Source organism: Parasteatoda tepidariorum, chromosome 10 (assembly GCF_043381705.1).
Source record: "Parasteatoda tepidariorum isolate YZ-2023 chromosome 10, CAS_Ptep_4.0, whole genome shotgun sequence".
NCBI classification, from domain to species: Eukaryota; Metazoa; Arthropoda; class Arachnida; order Araneae; family Theridiidae; genus Parasteatoda; species Parasteatoda tepidariorum.
In genome coordinates, this window is record NC_092213.1 from 5,359,906 (window position 1) to 5,383,784 (window position 23,879).

Consider the following 23,879-nt stretch of genomic DNA (forward strand, 5'->3'; position numbering starts at 1 on the left):
CATTTTGCTTCCCTTTGTTATAGCTTAGTATCCTTTTTAGGCTTATAATTTCTCACCATATTTATATTAGGCTAATTCATAAACTTAAAAACTATTGTAACAATGCACACACATAAAATTAAGATCGAAGCAAGGTAAGACAAACCAGAAATGGTGCAAATCTGAACACATTTGTCTTGTATACAGTTAAAAACAAATTTTATGATTACAGTTAGAATATATTTTATAGTTGTTCCACTTAATAAATATGAACTATTATTTAAGAAAAGACAATTGGCTATTTATTAGCTATTTTTTATACTATTTATAAGAAGAAATGACAATGATCAGGAATTACCCCAGTGATCAATAATTACCCCATCTGTAGGGGGGCAAGTTTCCTATAATCAATTATAATGCTTACAGTAGATGTGAAACAATTAAACAAAAGCTTACACTATTTTTATATCAAAGAAAAAGAAAGTAACTCAAAATATTTATTATTAAGAGAAGGAGGGGGATCTTTGCAGAAATGTGCACATTTTGAAACCCATCTTTGAAATGGAAAATACAGAAAGCAGTTTAAAATATAGGTACTTATTTTGTTAGATTAAATAAAAAACTATTATTAAGTAAATGTAGTTATACTTTAGTAAAGCATACAAGCATTCTTGTACATGTCTCAAATTTAGAAATAATTTTTTTTTTTTTGAATAAAACTTAGGTGATCATTATTTACCCCAGAAACAGAGTGATCATGAATTACACCGGGTCACCCTAAGTGATTTTTAGAAACCAACAAATCCAGGAAATGCAAAAATTCCCTTGGGGACTAACTCTTTCAACATATTATTCTATTACTCAATATTTGTTATATATAAGGAGGAGAATTCTTTTATTTTTTTTTAAGGAATAAAAATGTTCGAAGAGATTGCCTTTAACTATTTTTATAAACTACAAATTTTTCTAATATTTTGATGAGAGAGAGAGAATTACTCTTTCAATAGTATGAGAAGGTAATTCAGTTATCACATAATATTTTGATAAATATTTACAATGTTAAGTGAGTGCTCTTAAGCTCAAAACACCTTTTTTACAGGGGAAGCATCCTGCCCTTTTTCATTCCTAGGGAGAGAACTCTGCTTATTTTAACTATTACTTAGAAAACAAAATTTATTAAACAGTATCAGACTGGTGAGATAATTGTCATTGCAATTTAAATTTTAAAATATATATATATATATTTTTCTAAAAATAAAAATCAATAACATGTTACAGTTGAAAATCATTATACAGTAGGGAACCGATTATACGGAACGATCGGGACCATCGCTATTCCGGATAACTGATTTTTCCGGTTTTCTGAATCGCTACAAAAAGCAGTTTCTTTTATTGTTAAACCCAACTAAAAGAAATATATATATATTTGGAAATAATCTTAAAAAGAGGAAAAAACGATGAAGTAATACACTAATGATTATTTCCAATATGATGGCAAGGTTAACAGCTTTCAAAAAAGAAAGAAAAATCCTAAAATCTTATGAGGAAAAAAACATTTTTTAAAAAAAGTGGCGGGAAAATGTATTGATTTCGTTTTTTTTTTTATTTTTTATTTTTAAGTTTTCTGGATAATACTGGTAGGGAACTGATTATCCGTAACGATCGGGACCATCTCTATTCCGGATGACTGATTTTTCGGAAAGCTGTTTTTTTTTTATTGTTAAACCCAACTAAAAAAAAAATATTTGGAAATAATCTTGAAAAGAAAAAACAATAAAGTAATACACTAATGATTATTTCCAAGATGATGGTAAGGTAAACATCTTTCAAAAAAGAAAGAAAAATTCTAAAATCTTATGAGGAAAAAATATTTTTAAAAAAAATGGTGGGAAAATCTATCGAATTTTGTTCCCGTTTTCTGGTTTTCCGATTTCCGGATAACGGGTTCTGTACTGTACTACTATACATTTTTTTAATTTTACTTTAACATTTTTATTTTATTAACATTTAAGATAGTTCAAGAGCCACAATAAGCTTTATGAACCACAAGTTGTGTATTTATGAATTAAATTATGTTAACACATTGTTAAGTCAATATTTTCTTTTTAATTAAGTTTACATATATATATATATATTAGTTAAATACTGTAGAATGACCCAGAAAGAAAAAATTATATATTAATTTTTTTAAATAACCACTTACTTTTGGATAGTTCATTGTAAAAAATGATTCCAAATTTGTGTACAAATTATTGTCTACTCCAGTCAAAGGCTTTAATATGGAAACACCTGGTAAGGGAACTTCAGGAGATGGTAATTGGCTTTTTTTATGCAACTTAAGTTTCCTAAAAACAGATTAAGAAATATTAATATAGAATATATTTGGTAAGAAAAAATCACAAATGAACTCAATTTTTATTTCATTTGAGATGCATGCTGACTGAGTTGTAAAATACAAAATAAAAATGTCTTTTATTCAGGATTTTATTTAGTTTTTTCTTATATATTCATTCTAGGCTTAGACTAAGTCTTGCTGAATTAATAAATAACATCAATTTAATTAATAACCGTAACTGTTAATATATTTTATGATCACTGTCACTTAGAGTGATAAATTAGGAATAAGACTCTCAATGAGAGTTATAGAGTGCAAATACCTTTGAAAGATTTACCTATTCTGTCATAGAAATACACTGGTTTGTGTTTATACAATTAATGCTGAATTGATATTTATTTGATTTTATTAAATTTAATATTTAACATTTTCACTGTCAAAAGATAGATACGACCCAGATCACTAAAAAATGGTCTAATATGTCTATGAGAGGATATTTTTTTAAAATTTGCAGTAAATGAGATAAAATCACAATTATAGACTCTTGTTCTTAAGACTGGGCCCAAAAATTTTACAAATTTTGTCAGTCCCTGTTTATAAGAAAAGTCAAAATCTTATCATATACAATGTATAATTTGATAAATTTTATTTTAAAATTCACAACTCCTAAACTTGATATTTTTGTATATCATTATAAAATTTTTTGTTACTCACCTAAAAAATTCTAAAGGAACATTTGGAATTTTGAGAAAAAAGTTGACAAAGAAATTTTTTATAGTTTAATTCATTCTTTTTCAACTAGTGGTATTATAAAAATTTTTACACACAGTAAGGCATGCACAAGTTTCTGTGTCCTGAATAGGCAAGTATGAATTGCTGTTGATTTTAAAAAATGATGAATTTGTTTTTATTGACTTCATTTTAAGTATCTTGAACCTACAACTTTTCAGCTGTATTAAAATTTGCGAATTTAACATAATTCAGATAAACCTTTATATGACTACATAACCCCATCTCCATAATTAGGGCTGCAGGTCTGGCGCATCGCAAAATTGTTCTTTCCCCGTCCAAAATCTGTGAATTTCTCAATATGTTTTCATTTGTGTGAAAACTGCTTAAAATTTGAATTCCTTAATTTATTATTCTTATTTAACACAATTTTTTACTTTTCTGAAACATTCACAATTGATGTATGGGAGTAGAATTAATAAAAAATGACAAGAAAATAGTTTAGAGATAATCTTGTCAAGTAAGGTGGTCTTTCTCAGGGCTAAAGAGAATAGAAGGGCTAGTTCACTCTGCTCTTAGAGCTGGAGCTACGATATCCCTCCTCATGACGTCACTGTGTCCACAGATCTCGGAAGATCGTACGCAAAGATATTATGATAACTTTGCATCTTTCTCTTTGTAAAAATAAGTTAGACTTTTTCTGGTTATTAGCTCTCAAACTTTACGTAATTAACACATTATTTCCATTCATAAACATAGCTTAAAAAATTTTTCTTGGCCATTATATTAAAAAAAATACCAGTTTAAACTTATTTTACTAGTTGGCGAAAATGACTCTATAAATACTTTATTTTAAAAAGTTCAGTTTTAACTTTAATTATTAAGAAAAATGGAAGCATATATCGACACATTTTTATCTACATATTCTTTTATAACAATAAGTTGAGTTAAATTTAGAATCCCCGATTTTAAAATATGCCGTTAATAGCAATTTGTTCATACTTAATCATTAGGAAACATCAACCTTAAATGCTAATTACTGAAACAAAATAATAATTTACATTCATAATGACATTAGAAATTTTACAATTGTTTATAGATATTGAAATTAAAGATTATATAATTTATAGATATTTAAATTCAAGAGAATATAATTTTTAAAAGAATTATAAATATTTAGAATAACTACATTAAAAAAATAAATTATGAAATTAGGAGAATTTCAACTGTACACTATATATTTTATTTATACTTTTTACTTACGTTTAAATTTTCTTTGACTTTATCCATTTTTTAATTTTTTTTACATGCCTTTCATTTTGAAGTAACGAGGCGGTTTCTATTTAGATAACGAATTTTTATAAAAGTTCGTAATGATAGAAAAAACGTATTGCTGTTTTATATTAACTGTGTCATTTCGGAATTCATTCTTTACATAGTTGTTCATTTACTTTAGGGAACACGCGGAAAATTATATTTTTTCCTTTTGTTTATCTATCAGAATTTTTTCAAGTTGCAATCGCGCAAACTGGCATTTCGATAATAGTTTTAAAATTTTATAAATTCACTGCAAAATCTGAGGAAAGTCATTATAGAACATAACAAATGTCTTGGAATATGTCACAAAAAGAAATGCTCCAATATTAGTTAGAGCTAGTAAGGCCGAACGCTCTGTTCTTGAAGTAAAAGTGCGAGCTTTGCGCCAAAGTGACGTCACTAGAAAAAATCGGAGGATTGGCGCGGCGAGAGTTTCCTCAAAGGAGTGAACCAGCCCTTCTATTCTCTTTAGCCCTGGGTCTTTCTACACTTAGGGAGGGTGATTGACAGCTTAGGATTACCTTCCTGAAGTCAGCAAGAATACAAAAGAAATTGGAATCACAAAAAAAGGAAAATGTTATATAAATCAAATCTTTGACTTAAAAATTGTTGCATAGGCTATAACATTGGGCAATGAAATTTCTACTGCGTTTATACATATCTAGCCAATTTTTCATCCATGGCTTCTTGTCATTTCTTAAATAGGGGCAAGTTTCTTAGATGAGAGGGAGATAAGGCTTTTTATAACTAATAGTTTGAATATAGAATGCAGGCATAGTGGGTATAGCTTTCCAACCATAGTACGGGGGGATTCCTTAATATTTTTAAAACAAAGCCTTTGTGTTTATAATCACATGACTTTGTCACAAAAGGAATAATTAGAGCCTTTTCTCATTCATTTATCTGATAGCAGGAAAGTTAGAACGTTTTCTAGGATAAGCTTAGCTTGTACTTTTAAAGCTAGTCCCCTTCTTTATCAAACCCTGCTAATGCATGTTTGCAAGTTAAAAATATGGGCCATATGAGTAAAGCAACTGCTTTTGAGTGATGCTAACAGTTTAAAAAAGGAACTTTTGAAGTTAGAAAAACCTTTTATTTTGCAGCACATGCAATGTTCCTGTTGATTTCTCAAGAAAAAATAGCTGCGATAAACATTTTAGAAGTAAGATTCGATAAAAATAGATTGCTGGTGAATGGAGAGTTATTCAAGCAAATATTACTTCTTTGTTTGAAAAAATAATAATAATTCAAGAGCAACATTGTGCTGTGGAAATTTCTAGATTAGGCGGGTGTTTTTGAGGCAACAAACAATCCGCTAGAAAATTCACTCAAAGACATAGGTGTCATATCAAGCTCCAGTCACCTACTAAGCCACTATCTACCAAAGAGTCACAAATTTCACAAAAATCAAGTTGTAGATGTTCTAACATCTGCCACTGGTGTTAGCATTGTCACAGATGAAACAATAGACTCTGAAAACAGATATATTCTAAACGTATTAGCTGTTCCATGAGTAGAAATGCAAAACGATGATCTGAACCTTTCTTTGTTTTCATTTTTTTTGCAAGTATTGTGCAAGAAAGTGTGAATTTTAAATCTGTTAGTTAAGTAATTACGCAGTGTTCCCAAAATTACAAACTTCACTTTAATGCTATTTACATCTTGTGTAACTGACAACGCATCTTATATGAACAAAGCCTGAAAGGAAAGCTGTCTATTTAAATCCTGTCCATGCTACTTGCAATGCTCATCGTTTAAATGTCTTGCGAGAAATATGGCAAAATGAGTCTGAATTGCTTTGCAGTTCATATCAAGCGTGCATTCACAAAGTGTTCTTCACGTAAAGGTCGCTTTCGATCTAATTTTGATGGAAAGAGACAAAAAAGCTGCGTTACCAACAGCTCCTGTGCAAACTAGATGGAATATCTGGTTTGAAGCTTGTTTATTCCATGTAAATTATTTGGATATGTACGCTGAGCTTTAGATAAGGAGAAAGAAAGTAGTAGAAACTCAGTTTAAAGCAAAATTTGTGAAGAATATCACGATTCCGATTTGAATACAGATTTAAAAGAAATTGAAAAATATGCAACATTAATTTTGAACCATCCTATTTGAAAAACAAAGAATTAGTTTACGTCGTTTACAATTAAGTGTTCGATTTCGCGAACGTATTGGATGCTGTGAGCACTTAAATGCTCTAAGAGTGCGCCAAGAAAAAATTCAAAATAAATTTTTTTTTTTTTAAAGCAGCAGTGATAAACAGAGATTTTTCCAACCAGTCTCAAGATTTTTTTTTTTTTTTTAAAGGATGCTGCGTTTTTTATCCCAATCAATATAAACATTTCAGTGTTTTGAATGAAGAGGACAATTCTTCAGTTTGTGAACATATCCCGATGTTTGTGGAGACAAAGAATTAATAAGTGAATTTAATTCTTACAAGGCAACAGTGAAGAAATTGCACATTGATATTATTCCAGTTTAGAAATCGAAGGTCAAACACTATCCAAAATTGGCCACAGTGGCAATTTGATGTTTGTCAGTGCCTACAGTGTAGACGCAGAAAGATCGTTTTCAAAGTATAAAAAAGTATTAAGTGATAAACGACGAAGCATAAATTAGAATAATCTGACAATGTACAATACTTGGTACGCAAATTCTGTTCTTTTAAATAAAAATATTAAAATTGCCTGAAATGAAAAGAAATACTTTTGTTGAGTATTTTTTAGGCTTTTGTTTTTCTTATTTGCACAATTTCTGACTTTTACGTCATTTATATAATAAATTTTTTTTTGTGTTTAGAATTTGCATTATTTTTAAAATTTCCAGTTAATTTCGGGTCATTTTTCCCATGACAAACTTGCAGCCCTATCCATAATATACTGTCTTTTAATATTTCAAATCTTCAATCTTCTTTAGTACGTTTAAATTTTATGAAATACAAACAAATAAATCTCATATTTCATAACCTTCACAACCTTCATTGAAATAAGTTAAATAAAAATTAGGTACTATTCCTTTTTTTTGGGAGGAGGGGGGATGGGAGAGTGTTGAACTTTAATAATACAGTACCCACCTACAATTAGGTACTTATTCTGAATTCTAAGAAATACAATAACAAATTTTAACAATTAAAATATAAATTTTTCTTTGATTATACAAGGAGGAATTTTATTTTAAACATCAATACATGATCACCAGACCAGTTAATTACGTTCTCTTTTTTTTCCGTCAAAGACGAACAATTTGGAAATAAGTAGTTAATTATATAAATAATATCAATTATAGTTTTATTTCATTAGTAATAGTTAAATAAAATTCAATTATAAAAAAGTATGCGGTTAAAATCAATAACTACAATTTTAGCATTTTATTTTAAATCCACTAACTGTCATAAGCCAATTTAATTGAAAATTTAATCCATACGCTCTCTTATTCACCATTAAAATAAAAAGCCTTAAGACTAGATTTAATTTAATTAAACTTATTTCATCGAAACAAATATTAAAAAGTTGGTATCGCAAAGAAATAGAAAAAGTAAACAAGTGAAAGTTAACGTAGCGTAATGGATCAGACCGATCGGGTGAAAGTTATATTTAAAAATTTTTGATTCTATCAAGCGATGAAATAATAAATGTTGACTGATTCCCTAACTAATTATACATCTATTCACGAAGGATCAGTGTTAAGATTATTTTAATAATTTTTTTCACAATGTGGAATCGGGTACATATGCACTTGAATTAGATTGACAGGGACCTCGCCCACTTCGCGTTAAGCCTAAGCGCTTTACCTTTTAAACATCCAAACCTTGTAACCCCAATCCAACGCCGGTGCGATCAGCACTCAACCGGCATGCCCAGCGTCGAGTATAAACAGTAGTGATCGGTAGGGTATTATAAGAAGATCTCAAACAAACAGAAATATTTCAATCATTTCTACTTACCCGTTTAATATTGCGATTAAATGTAACATCCAGACAAAACACCAACCACCAAATATAAATATTGCAAATCCATAAAGAGTGTAAAAGAGTAGAACCCGCACCATTTCGGTGTCCCAGCCCCTTCGCTGGATAGGAATGAAAAGAGTTGCCAACTGACGAAATGAAACTTCCTGTTGTTTTTCAATCAGACTTCGGTCGGAAATTTTGAGGCACGCCAGTAGCAGTAAATCGATATTCTTTATCACCGTTCAGCTTTTGATTTGTATTCACAAACAAGCTGTAAAACAATAACAAATGAAAGATAGTAAGAGAACATCTTGATAAATGCTTAAAATAAAAACCATGTTGAAAAGAATTAGGTATTTGAATTACTGAAACCAACCAATTACTTTTTTATTTATTTATTTTTTTATTTCTAATAAATATCCGCTCTGTTTTTCAATTACAATGCTCAGAAAAATAGATATATAATTAAAAATACGCTCTAGAAATATTAAACCAAAAAAACAAAAACCAACTAAACAATAAGAATAACCAAACAACTGCTGTATTCACACTCAAAGTTTTGAATAAGAAATATTTTTTTATTATTTCAGTGAAATGATATAAAATGGATAGATATGAATTTAAGACTAAACAATACTTAACTTATCACCTAAAGATTAGGAAAGTTAACTAATATGTAGAAAGTAAATTAAGTAATTATACCATTAAGGCAGATAGTCACTTTAATGTTCTTTGTTTCGTTTTTTTATTTACCGAAATATTTATAATATTTCACGAATAATAACCTGGAATTAATGACTTCTTGCATAACAGTGAACTTTAAATTTCAGATTATAAATTTAAAGAAATTTTTGATCTGCCTATAAAAAAATTTACCTTCTAATTATTGGAGTTTTTCATCTACTTCATAGCTTAGCTACTACTGCTACATAATTCTCCAATATAAAGTTTGAGGCAAACGTCGTCTGTGTAATTAAAGAGCTTAGATTAACCCATCAATTTAACTTTAAAATCCCGGTACCCAGTTTTTAATATTTATTTAATTAATTGGTTAAATAAAATTTGCATCTAGAATGACATGAAAACTACAAACAAAAATTTAAATTCAAAATTTTAATACCTGCAAACTTTAATTTCGGCATTAATTATAAGTCTCAGTTCTTCGCATTAGATGAAGAAAAATAAAATCTTGTAGCGTGTGGATTTAATTTCAACATTTCGTATCTATATTTTATGTTAAGATTTCAATAATAGGTACTGTTTTTTTTTTCTTTATTTGCTTATAATAATTATTATTATTGAAAAATTAAATCCACGCTTTATCTTTTCTTCAGTTTTTTCTTCTCCCTATTTTCGATAGATTTTATTAATCTCAAGATATCCCTTAGATAAGAAAGAAAGAAAAAAGTTTAAATAATGGGACATAAATTTTGGGGACGCATAAGACAAGAAAGATCATTTATAAGGATTGAATGTCCCCGCAAGCTTTAGTTTAATTATTACTGATCATTGTTTGAAAAATTATTATTTTTTTAATTATGGTGTACCAAGATTTTATTTCACATGAAAGATAACCATACCATTATTTATTTCGTGCAACTGTGTGTTTTTTACGTACATTTTTTTTTCTTTGCCTTAATTGTATGCATATCCAATCAGTTCATATAAATATTTCATACCAAGGAATCAGCATTAAAATTATCAGATTTTAATATTTCTAAAATTTCACTGATTTTTCTCTTGAACAGACTTTTATGATTTTATATTTAAAATTTATTATGCTACATTAATTTAACATTGCTTAAGATTATTTTTTTACACCGCTTTTACTTGGAAAAGCATGTAATAGACCTTTGGAAAAGAAAATATTGAAAGTCTAGGTAGATGTTAAGGCTTCTAGATCTGTCAGTCCTCCAAGACGATTAGAGAAATTATTTTGCGAGCCCATTAGTTAAAACAGAGATCATGTAGATACTGAAACCAAATAAAATAAACAATAGAAGATGGGGAAAAGCTTCGCTCCTTAAGGCCTGTTTAGACGATCCAATTTCTTGGACAGAGATTGATTGATATTGATGGAAACTTGTTTTGCTTTGAGCTTGGATCGTGTAAACAAGCATCCAAGAACTTGGTCCAACTTCTTGGACGATAGTAGAGCATGCTCTACTTTCCATCCAAGTATTTTCTCCCTTAACCAATCAGCGTCTTAGGTTTAATGACGTCAACAAGCGGGCATATATTCTTGTCTGTTTTCATATATTCTGTTAGACGATTGCACGAAGTCAGCTCTGAAAGTCCATCGTCTTCATTCGGTGGATGGGCAGCAGTTATAAAATTTAAGAGGGACGCTATACCGCGGGAGGAACTTTTAATTCCGAATTCTCTTTCACCCCAATATCTAATTTTAAATTTTAAAGTGTAGTAAAAGTGAGTACAGGTAAATTTAGAGTATGCTATAAAATTTCAATTGCTGAAATAGAAATTTCAAAAAAATTTGGAAAAGAACTTCTCCATTGTGTGATCTGAAGTTCATAATTTGTTTTCCCTTTGATATTTTGAAAATTTCTTTTCAATATTTGAAATTTCATGGTTTCATGGGTTTACCTGAATTCATCATTCCTGTAATTTTAAAATACTTATGGAGTTGAAATAGAATTTGTGATGAAAAGTTTCTCGCGTAGTTTGGCGCTCTCTTAGTAAAACAATAAAGGGAAAGCTTGCCTTTTAATATATAAGTTAAATGGGCAATTTTCATGAATAAAATGTTTTATATATGCATAAAAAATCTTGAACCAAAGACATTTAATCAGTAGCTTTAATTTTAAATTATAGTAAAAGTCCGTTATTACGCGATTAACATTGTCTTTGCAGGAAGCTGGTCATTATAAGCAAATATACATAATTAATGTTAAAATAGTTAAATAAAAAAAACAAAAAAAAACGAATAAATGAATTAATGAATCAAATGAAAGAAACTACTGGGGTTATTAATAACACTAAATAATTATTTTAACAATAATTTGTCAAGAAGAGAAATTAGGGGTTATGGTAAATAGGTGGTCAACGCACACAAAAAGGCGTATTCTCTTGAAATGTGCGGTAAATATAACGCGTTCTTTTAATCTAACTTCAAACGAAACAAACAACAAATGAATTTGGAAGACTCCACAAGCTTGTTATGATTCTATCCGAAAAATAACCAATTGTGTTATTTTACACAAATATAGCCAAATAAGAGATAATACTCAAAATATGGCTAACCTTACCTTTAGTTTATGCAGTGTTGTAAATTTTGTTAAATTTGTTTTGAGCTCACGGCCTGTTAGAATTTAAAAATTACGTAAAACTCTTTTGAATGGTAAAACTACGGATAAATTTAAAGACAGATCACAATAAAACTTCCTCGAATATTAAGCCTGTTCACACATCGCCTCGTAAGCATTACATAAGCGGAGGAATACACCGGAAGTCTTATAAATTTCTTCCGGTTTAGGAAGCTTGTTATTGTTTACATTCATACCATCAAATTAAAAACAAATGCCTTCCAGAATACCCTTTTTCGTATAGTATTTCTCAAATAAGCAGCAGAAATTCCTTAAATAAAAGACAGATTGCAATAGCGGAAGTCTGTAGTAATTTGCAACTATAAAATTCTTGTATCCTTAATATCATAATTTTGACGGGGGTTTTGAAAACTGTTATAGAGATCTTCTCGTAATCGTTAAATCGAGAGCTTACTGTCGAATAAAAAAATACTACACATAAATAATTATTGTATATATATCCTATAATGAAATAAAACAATGAGCAACCGACAGTAGCGAATTTTTATATATAGGCTATGCGTGTCGTAGATAAGAGACGAAATGAAAGCTGTACAACAAAAATAGTTAATCGCTTTAATACACGCCAATATCATCATTTTGTTCTTCTGTTTTTAATATTAAAGTGCTTAAAATAGTTAACACGAATCAAATGTTGTGAAATCAGCCTTTAATGAATGTATTATTTAAATATTTATTGGTAACATTGTATTTAAAGTTTAATAAAACATCATTATTTTGTGAACGAAGCAACAGAGGGTTTTATTTATTTCTTAGAATGAATTTCTTTTATCTGCCAATGAGAGATTCATTGCGTGAAGAGAAGCCATTGGGGAAGAATTATACAACTTGTTGCTAGAAGAGGAAGAGATTTTCGATTCCTCGAAAAAGTGAAAGTTACTTCTCTATTCTAGGTCATAACAATTTTAGTTTTTCTTTCTAATATCCGTTAGTTTTAGTTTTGTTTTTAGATATCATAACTGTTAAAGAGATAATATCATGCCTTATTTCCAGCCTAGTCAGGAAGTAGTTGGGTGTGGGGGGGGGGGCACTGCCGCGGGAGTCCACAAGTATAGCGTTTAAGAGGGTGCATTTGCATCCCCCTAGAAATATAATATTTTGTTTTGTTCTTAATATTATAATTTTTACTTTAAATAAATAAAAATAATGCGTGTCATATTGAAACTACCGCGATTTACACCTAAGAGCATAAGCTACATTCAATTTTTAGCAAATTGTCAAATTTAATGCAAAAACTGATCAAGATAGTTTTTTTGCGAATTTGAGATGTAGAAGACCCTATTTAATTAAAAGAGTTTAAATGAAGCATGATTTTTAAGGCTTTTTTGTAGTCAAATAATGTTAAAAATTTGAACTTTAGGTTGAAATTGCTTGTAAAAAATTTCTAGCGAGCACTTGTAAAAATATTTTCGGAAATAAAAAAAAAGAAAAGAATTCTTGCACCCTTGCAGGCCGCTAGCTTGTATTATTTTTTTATTAATTTATTTATTTATTTATTTTTTTGGATGGGGGGGAATTCTTAATTTACAGAATAAAATTCCAATTTTACAATTATATTTTCTTGCAGAAAATGAGCGGTAAACCGTTCAGTCTTTCATGCTCCCGAATTAAAAGAAGTTTCTTTCTCACAGAATTAAATTTTCTAAATGAAATATGGTTTTTGAAAGGTGTAATGATCGTTAAGGTCTACCAGGCCCAATGCCCTTTAATTTCAGGAGTCCCGAACTTCTTCAAGAGTTAGAAACTTACCCACATCATTAAAAATATGAGCCGCGGTGGGTCAAGGGTTAAAGCGCTCGACTCAAAATGAGATGACATAGGTTCATATTTAAGCAATGACTGGTCTAAACGAATTCTGCTCCCGACTCGCAACGACTACAGTGCTGACGTAAAATATCCTCAGAGGTAGGCAGATCACGAGTTGGAATCCCATTGCCTTCGGGCTAACCGTGGGATGCTTTAATGGTTTTCCTCTCCGTGTAACGCAAATGTGGGTTAGTTCCACCCAAATTTCACAATTATTATTTTTTGGTGCAAACTACATTAATTATGAATTATGGTTAAAGAGATTCGTTAAAAGATTTGGAAGTTAACTTACAGCTTCATGCACAAAGTGATTTTCATGCGAAAATTGAATTTAAAATATATCCGTAAACAAAAATATTGAATGACAGTTGTGAACTCACTAAATTTGTTATCACTGTATTTTTAGTTTTAAATGTTATTTCAAAAAATGATTACTTACAAAAATGATTTATGTTCGTTTATAGATCTGAATAATATCATAAGGGAAATATTTGGACGTGGTAAGTGGAGACACAAGAGAGTACATATAGTTTAAATTGAATAACTGTTTCATGCCAAGAAACAGCAATTATCGCGAAGCAATCATCGAGGTTGGTGAGCATGAGCGAACAGGGGGCTTAACCCCCCCCCCCTAGTATTTGATATTTTCAGAATTATGAAATTGAAATTTGTTAATTTGGCACTAAATGTTCCGGATTTTGAAGCATTGGATTTGTTTCTTTTTTTCTGTTAAATTAGGTATTATTAAATCTTTTGATTGCTTATAATGTTTTATGAATAGAGTGGTTTTCTATACAAGAAAGACATCTTAATTTTCATGCAAGGTATCATCCAATTATTGATTCTCATTTCTGCCTCAATTCACTTTTTCTTAAGTAAATTCAATTACTATTAAAGTAAAGATTTCAATTTTTAAAGTAAAGAATTCAATTACTTTTAAAGTATTGGGAAAGTAAATATACTCGGAAAGTAGAATTGCTAGGTAAATAACCTAGTTTTAACTTATTTTTTGTGTATTGCAATTTTACTATTTAATTTTACTTCATTTATTATTTCTAATAGAATTTACAGGCTATAAAAATGTGTCGTGATCACTAAAGTATATTTTAATAGTGTCGCCTCCTTTTATAGATTTAAGAGCTATGGAAACTATCAAAAAATTAAAAAATTGTATATTTTTTTGGAAAGAATTTTTTTTAATTTTTATATTCATATGAAAAATATGAAGTATGATTAAAACACTCATTTTAAAATGTCTTACTTCCGCGGCAAGAAGTGACATTCAAATTATAACCCTGTATCAAAAACAATAGCCGAAAACTTAAGACATGCACCGGCCATGATTATCCTGTGAAATCTACAGATAAAATCATTGTCTGCATTACTTAGAACATACAAGGAATATCCGAAAACCTTGTGTCATAAGATAAGGCGAAATCTCGACTAAAGAAGAATAGTGGAATTCGTAAATAGGTCTTACAACACCAAAGTGTAATGAGTCAAGTGACAATCAGTACTAAATGACTCAATTTTACGAACCCAAACTGAACAACCTCGCACATTTCCTCGCGAAAGAAATCAGATAAATCTGAGTCAGAAAAAGATGACGAATTAAGGTCCGATTAATTCAAGGAAGCTCGTTTCCCGGGCTTTTGACATGGCATTCAATTTTCTTTTTGGTTGTTTACAACCTTGTAAAACACGTGGTTCGCGGGTCGAATAATTGTATACATTTCGAAAGCGCTGTTAAAACGAGGCACGTTGTTATGATCGAGAGGAGTCTACTCAGCTTAACGTGATTTTTTTTTCCAAATTTTTCTTCTTCTTTTCTGTTTTTAGAATAGTTTCGTTTCTTGAATGGGAATTTGATCTGGAATGATGTTTAAATGATATTGTAAATAAATCTGACACAAAATGTTTGCTCATTTAGTGTCTTTGCTGTTATCTCTACAAAAATAATCTGTAGACACTCTGATGTAAAATTTATCAAATTTACAGACTGGCTAGAGTGTACGAATCCTTTATGAATAGAATCACGTACAGTACCGTCTTTACAACCAAGCAGCCACCGGGGGCCCTTGAGAATCCAACTTTTTGTAAATTACTATGATTTAAAAAAAAAAAATTAAGAATAAACAACATTGCCTTGTATATTTTTTTAAAATAAATATGTTCGATTGTATAAAGTGTGCATTTTGTTTTTCTTTCAACACATAGTGATTGATTATTATGCAAACACCGATAATTTGAATAGTCTATCACCAGGAAAACTTAAAAAGGCAACCAAAATATATTTTTTTACTTTTTGATGAGGTTTTTAGGTACTCAACTATCGCTTCCTCTTCAATTTGCGCCAGCAGGGTTCATACGCAGCTGGAAAAAAAATAAAAAGTGATAGTAATATCAATATAAACTTTTTTTATACCAGTTTTTTTTATTTTTTTCAGATGCATAAGAACCTTGTTCTCGCTTTCAAAAACATCAGGAAGTCCTAGGAACCCCATTTGGCAAGTAATCAAAGTAGCACAGCTATAAATTATACTAGTCCAAGAGGCTATTTATATGAAGATTAATAAATGAAAAAGTGTGCACCTCCAAAACATTGCTTTTTGAAGATACACCCCTTCCTCCGGGCAACATCACCCCCCTCTAAATTTAATGGATGAACGTGTAAATAGTAAGAGGGGCAACTTCAAGAGAAGGGGATGTCGCTGATTGGCAAGGCATACACTGGTGTTCAAAAATTAAGGACGAGGTGGTTTTCGAATGTAAGTTTGAACAGCTGAGTTGAAAATCCATAAAAATCATACCACAGCATCCTGAAAATGGAAAGGTAAACAACTTGCGCAAAAAAAAAATGAAGAAATTAATCCACAGGAACAGTAAGGAGCTTTATTGAAATATAGGCTCAAAACACAATTGCACAAATTATCAGTGTTACATAGGATTGGCAACAAACTCCAGCCTTTAGTATGGCATCACTTCTGACTGCTATGCAGGACTGTCATCATCTGTCCATGCTGAGGACCAGGTTGTTAAGAAGCTCTTGAGGAATTGCTGCCCATTCCTGTTGTAACNCCTTTGAGAATCTAACTTTTTATAAATTACTATGATTTTAAAAAAAACTAAACTCTATTTAAAAAAAAAAAAAATTTAAAAAAAACTAACTTTATATTTGAAAAAAATTAAGAATAAACAGCATTGCCTTGTATATTTTTTTAAAATAAACATGTTCTATTGTATAGAGTGTGCATTTATTTTTCTTTCAACAAATAGTGATTGATTATTATGAAAGCACTGATAATTTGAATAGTCTATCACCAGGAAAACTTAAAAAGGCAACCGAAATATATTCTTTTTATTTAACACAGCTATAAATTATGCTAGTCCAAGAGGCTATTTATATGAAGATTAATAAATGGAAAAGTGTGCACCTCCAAAACATTGCTTTTTGAAGATACACCCCTTCCTCCGGGCAACATCACCCCCATCTAAATTTAATGGATGAACGTGTAAATAGTGAGAGGGGCAACTTCAAGTGAAGGGGATGTCGCTGATTGGCAAGGCATACTCTGGTGTTCAAAAATTAAGGACGAAGTGGTTTTCGAATGTATGTTTGAACAGCTGAGCTGAAAATCCATAAAAATCATACCACAGGATCCTGAAAATGGAAAGGTAAACAACTTGCGCAAAAAAAAAATGAAGAAATTAATCCACAGGAACAGTAAGGAGCTTTATTGAAATATAGGCTCAAAACACAATTGCACAAATTATCAGTGTTACATAGGATTGGCAACAAACTCCAGCCTTTAGTATGGCATCACTTCTGACTGCTATGCAGGACTGTCATCATCTGTCCATGCTGAGGACCAGGTTGTTAAGAAGCTCTTGAGGAATTGCTGCCCATTCCTGTTGTAGCCGTAACTGCGGAATGGATGCTGGTGGCTGGGGATGTGCCTGCCAAGCGTCTCCCTGGAGTGTCCCGCACGCGTTCTGTCGGATTAAAATCCGGGGACCAAGTCGGCCATTTCATGTGTGCAATATCTTCACTCTCCAACAGTTCTGCGACAGCCACTGTACGATGAGGTGTAGAATTACTGCCCCAGAATTCACTCAGAAACCACAACACATCTAAAAAGACACACGAGAAAGGAGAATCTCGATACAATAGCGAGCACCAGTGATTGAACCACCTTGGAAGATGTGTTGATCAGTACGGTGTACCAATCATGATACCGCCCCATGCAAGAACTACGCCTCCTCGAAATCGGTCTCCTTCTATTATGTTAGAGGGGTTATTGCGTGTTTCTCCCTCTCTCCAGATGTGTGCATGCGTCCGGAATCACTGGACAGACTAAATCTGCTCTCATCTGTAAAGAGTACTCGCCCCCATTGCGCATCTGTCCAGTTTTTGTGTTCCCGACACCACATTAAACTGCGTCTCCGGTGAACTGGCGTTCATAAAACACATACTACTGGCCGTCGTGCAGTGCAAATGGACCACCCTTGTTCAGTCTCCTGGCCACGGTGAAACGTGATATCTGGTTAACATTACTTTGCTGTGTGTGCCTAGCGATTTTTCCAGCTGTCAGTTCTTCTAGCCTGTAGGACTATGTACCGGTCATCCGCTGCTGTGGTTACGCGACCTCTACTACACCTCCGGACTGCTGTTCCTGTCCTCTGGAATGTGTTTCAAGCTCGTGAAAATATGCTGTGGGCGATCCCGAACTCCGCAGCTACACTGGTCACGCTTCGACCTTCTTCCAACTTCCCAATGATTCGACTTCGTGTAAACTCATCCAGATGCCGTCTTCTGTGTTGTCTGTTGGTCATATCACACCCTGACAACAAATTCACTTCGTTTAAATTAATGTATACCGTACAATACTATTCACATAAATACTGAGCTACCACCGCCAGCTCGTTTTATTTTCTTATGACACGCGCTCGGTACATCATAGTGCATATAAGCAAATTAATAATTTTAAAGCAACATATTTTAAGTTTTTGTAAATTAAAAAAAACAAAAATACAATTTAAAATAAAAACTAAAAAAATAAAAACTGAAAAAAATAAAATAAAAGTAATGATAATAATGGGATACCTGCAACTGAAGTAGAGTGGATATCTCAATCTTGATTGGTTGTTGAAACGGGACATTTGTTTACGTTCGCAACTGTTCTTTTCATTCTATTTCGAGTGAGCCAAGGCCGAAAAGTATCGATTCTCTTAAGTGACACATTCTAAATTCTTTCACAAATATTCTTTCTCAAAGAGTTCAATTCTTTCACTATATATTTACACCGAGACGAGACTTAACACAAAGACAGGTAAGAAGCCATGTGAAACCTAAACTATAGTGCGGCTTTATTTTATGTGAAGTTTTTTAGTTTGATTTTAATCAGTATGATATGTTTTAGTTGGCAAAATCATTTCTGTGCCCGGGGGCCCCTGCATGCTATTAAGACGGCTCTGATCAGGTAACTGTTAGTCAGAAAAAGATGACGAGTTAGGATTTGATTCATTCAAGGAAGCTATTTTCCCGGACTTTTTTCTTGACATTCAATTCTTTTTTCTATTTTTAGAATAGCTTCGTTTCTTGAGTGGAATTGGATCTGAGAATATGACTTGTTCAAACGATAGTGTAAATAAATCTGAATCAAAATGTTTACTAATTTAATGTTTTTTTTTTGTAAACTCTACAAGATCTGTAGACACCCTGATGCAAAATGCATCAAATTTAAGAACTCAAGGGCCTGGCTTGATTGTAGGAAACCATAATGAATGGAATTAGTTAACCATGAGTCGGAAAAAGATGACGAATTAAGATTAGATTAATTCAAAGAAGTTCTTTTCCCGCACTTTTCATGCGACATTTAGTTTTTCTTCATCTCTTTTCTGTTTTCAGAATAGCTTATAGTGTCTTTTTTTTAAATGGAATCTTTGAATATGAGTTGTTCAAACGATTTTGTAAGTAAATCTGACACAAAATATTTACTGATTTATCCACTTTGTTGTAAACTCTAGAAAATCTATAAGACACCCTGATGCAAAATGCATAGAATTTAGAGACTGGCTAGAGTGTATGAATCCTTAATGAATAGAATCGAGTAAACTATGAGTCAGAATAAGATGAATTAAGATTCGATTAGGTGGAGGAAGCTCTCTGTTAACATTCAACTTTCTTTTTAGTTGTTTACAACCATGTAGAAAATCACGTGCTACTCGAGTCGTATTATTTCACAAGTGCTGTCAAGCGGTTGTTTATGAAGAGACGCAAGATGATTCAACCCCAACTAGTATTTTTCTGTTTTTAGAATAATTTTGTTCCGCTAATGGAATTTGATTTTAGAATAGAATGATGTGTTGATCAATCGTAAACATTTCTATGATATACAATTTTCGCTTATTTATTTTGTTTCTGTTTGCAAAAGCAACAGGATAATAAATATTTGTAAGGTAATAGTTGTTTAAAAGATATTGGAATAGTGTTGACCGGTGAAATAAATGTAAGTTTATTTATGTAGTATGCTACCATTTTTAGACTAGAAAGGACTTTTTCTTCAGATTCAAAATACACTTGCTTAAATGTGAACGTATAATTTTGCGGTTCGCTATAAAAATAACCATTACGAATTTTTAAATTCTTAGGTATTTTCTTAAATTCCTGAAGCATACTGTTGCGAAAATGGATTTTCTTGTTCTTTAAAAAAATAAGTTAAAATGAGCACAAATTTTGTCAAAACTTTGAGATGATGTTTAAATAATACATTGAAAAGCAATGAACGAAAAGTTTTGCGAATACTTAACTTTAGGGGACAAAAATTAATAATCTATTACCTTTATTTAAGGAAAATCTGCTATTAATTTAGTAAGTTATGCATTAAATTGTGATCAGATATTTTTTTCGTCCTTTTGTAATTTTAATGTTCTTTCAGTTGCTTACATAATACGAAATCACTTCGTTGATGTAACCAGAAATTCATTCCGGTGATAGGTTCCAACCATAATTTACATTCTTTAGAAAAATGTTGAGTATGATTTATTATTACGCCATAGTTTTTCTTAACATGAGTATGAATCCAGCTTACATTACATTTAGTAAGAATATAGTTCTTATTTAAAATTAATGTTTAAAATTATAACTTAATACAAATATTAGAAATTTTTTTTTAAAAATTAATTACTTTAGCTTGGGGGTTTGAAACTTGAATCCCTAAACTCAGTGGCGTGATGGAGTGTTTGGGGCAAATGCCCCGAAGTGCAATGCAAAGGGGAAAAAAGCAAATTTTTAATTTAAAAGCATTTTAAATTCTTTTTTTTTTCATTTTGCCTCTTTATGTGATACGAGAGGAAATTGTTTCCATGTAAAAAATTTATTTCCAACTAAGTATTCTTAATTTTTTCTTACATGCATAGGAAATTCAATTTTTAATGACCTAAAACTTCATTATTAATTTTGTTGGAAGTCTATTTTTTCTCAAAATTCTTTCGTTTCTCTCTTTCATAATAATATTAACGACAGATTTAAAGTTTCAGTATTTTTAAATTATTGATTGGCAGGCCCTCCTTGTATGATGCCTGAGTCTCTTACTCTACGTGCCATTGACTGCACTTCAACTTATGGCTACGGCATTGACTGATATCAATCTATTTAACATTAAAGATAGAGATTAGGCATGCTTCCTTTTAAATAATTATATTGCTTGTCTTTTCAGTTTTATGAAAGTTACAAATAAATGAATAAACCTCTAGGACGAAAATGACCCTGGTAATGAAAATAGGAAATTGAACAACTGTAGATTTAGAATAAATAGTTGCTAACGATTAGAGCCAAACTGTTTTAAATTAAAGGCTTGATAAAATATAGCTTGATGTCTTTATTTGTAGGCATTATCATCGCAGGGCGTGAAATTTTAGTTCTAAAGGTCTTAGACAGACTAAACCTTTTGCTCGCTGCTAGAAGAAAAATAAAATATTTTTAAGAAGCGTTTGAAAAAAATATAAGGCTGTAAATCAAAATAATGAAACGATGTAATCACATCATCAGCTCACACGATTATATCAGCAAAAAGGAGTGCTTTCTAATATTGTATCAATATAGTCAAATATATCAATACGATAGTGTGAGGAGCACTCGAAAAAATTGAAACGAAAATAGAACACAATAAGTAAACAATATGTACGAAATAAAACATGTCAAGCAAAAAACAGAAATTACAGAACAAAACATTTACTGTTTTTTGCTTGATATGTTAAATTTTTTATTTAATGTGTCCTATTTTCGTTTCAATTTTCTTGAGTGCTCCTCACATTAATGTATTGATATATTTTACTTTGGTTATATGGATACAATATTAGAAAGCACTCTTTTTTGAGGATATAATCGTGTGAGCTGATGATGAGATTATATCATTTAGTTATTTTGTTTTCCAGTTTTTTAAGATATTTTTTTTCTAAATAATTATTTTCTTTCTTTTTTTAAAAAATATTTTATTTTAAAATTTTTTCTTTTTCTCCTTTCATTAATCTTTATTATTTTCCAAGTTTTCTCTATATTTTTTCGCAATTGATAATTTTATTTATTTCAGTTTTAATGCTCAATACTTAAATAATCACTTACTTAAATAAAAGATAAGAAAAAGTCACTTAAAATTACTTTAACTTCGACGCAAATAGTGGAAAATTTAAAATTACGCAGAAAAATGTTTATTTTTTAGCACCTTAAATATTGCAGCAATACATAAATTAAAAATAAATAAAAAAGATAATTTAGTAACATCCCAATATACGATCCCTTGTATAATAGAAATTTTTTTTATTTTTAAAATAGATGTGATTTCTTTAGTTTTTCTTTTAGTGTCACTACCCGGTATACCTTACCTTACACAGATGTTTTTTTAAAAAGTTAAGTTCCACTGTTCGGCATACATTTTCCCGGTATACCCTACACTGATGTTTTTTAAGGCTCAGAACCACTGCCCGGTATACACTACACTGATTTTTTTTTTAAAAGGTTAAGTGCCACTGCCCGGCGTATTTGATGTTTTTTTAGAATAAATACTATTGCCCAGTTTACCCCGCACTGATGTTATTTTAAGGTATATTCGGTACACTTTATCGTACTATTTTATAGTAGTGCCATTTATAGTTCCGTCAAGTAACTGCACAAGTAGTTGATATATTGGGACAATGCCAGTAATTTTATGAGTTATTTTTCAACAATGTCATTGTCTATTTTAAAAGTATCCCAATTTTTTGTTACTTTTAGCAAAATCTTGACAAATACGCAGTTTAAGAATAATCTAATTATGTTTACAAAATTTAGTTGCGCCACTTAATACGAATAGAATTCTTCATTTTCAAGTTTGTGCGCTATTAAAATCTATTTCAAGGTCTGAGCTCACTTTTTATGAATTATTGATATAAATATTTCACCAATTATTAATTTATTTTTTCGAATGAAAAACAAAGACTAGCCATAAAAATATTTTTATTAGCTTTTCCGAATGATTTTTTATTTTATATATTTATTTATTATCATTTTAGGTTTATATTCGCAAGTTTAAAAATCATGACGAAACCTCTTTTGAATTTCACTTAAATGTTGTCCTTAAATTTCTTAATTTCTCTCTTTTTTTTAAAGAAAAAAGAAAGTGTCCTTAACTGTCCTTCATTATTAAAAATTTCAATAAATGTCCTGACATCTTTGTATTTTTCAAATTTTTGTTGGAGTTAACAGCATAAATAAATATTTATCTAAAAAAGGAATTGAAGAAATTTAAAATTCAGAAATTATGTTTTATGGCTTGAAACAAAGTATATAATAATTTGAAAGCCTATAGCATTTCAAACACGGTATTAATTGATTTCCTTTGTTGGAGACAATTACCATTGACTTAATAGTATAGAACAGGGGTTTCCAACTTACATGAGGCCAGGGGCCACAATTAAACACACAAATCAAATGGCGGGCCGCAACTTTATCAAAATTTTTTGTAGGACTCTTTCATGTTTGAAGAAACGTTAAATATTACTGTCAGAGTTTTACCAAGTTGTACAAAACAAAAGTATTGAATTACAAATTAAAATAAGAAGTAGATTTTTAAAAATATTTAATTGTTATTAATAATAATTTTAAAGACATAAATAAAGAATAAAAATTCGGGCTACAATAACTTTAATAATGCACCTATGTATTAAACAATTAATATGCAACAGATACCCAATGCTAAGGTATTAAAACTTACATAGTAGCACACAAAATATTCAATGAGAAAATTGAGGTTTGTCTGCTGCAAGCACCAGAGAATCGATATTTACATTTTAAATTTAAAATTTACAAATGTGTGTGTAAATATTTTCGTCCAAAATGAGTGGTTTCAAAAAGTTAAATCGGAGAATTTCTTCGAGAAAATTT

The 23,879-nt window shown here is 30.4% G+C and overlaps 1 protein-coding gene across 2 annotated transcripts in view; it reads right to left on the reverse strand.

Moving 5' to 3' along the window:
- LOC107451235 (ceramide glucosyltransferase) overlaps positions 1–23,879 on the reverse strand; it is a 46,125-nt gene that overhangs the window by 19,815 nt on the left and 2,431 nt on the right. For both annotated transcript variants that reach the window (XM_016067261.3, XM_016067260.3), the window contains exons 2-3: positions 8,304–8,580; positions 2,183–2,324 (exon numbers count right to left, since the gene is read on the reverse strand). In XM_016067261.3, coding sequence (XP_015922747.1) covers positions 2,183–2,324; positions 8,304–8,407 — 246 coding nt within the window. In that variant the 5' untranslated portion in view covers positions 8,408–8,580. The remainder of the gene's footprint in view (positions 1–2,182; positions 2,325–8,303; positions 8,581–23,879) is intronic.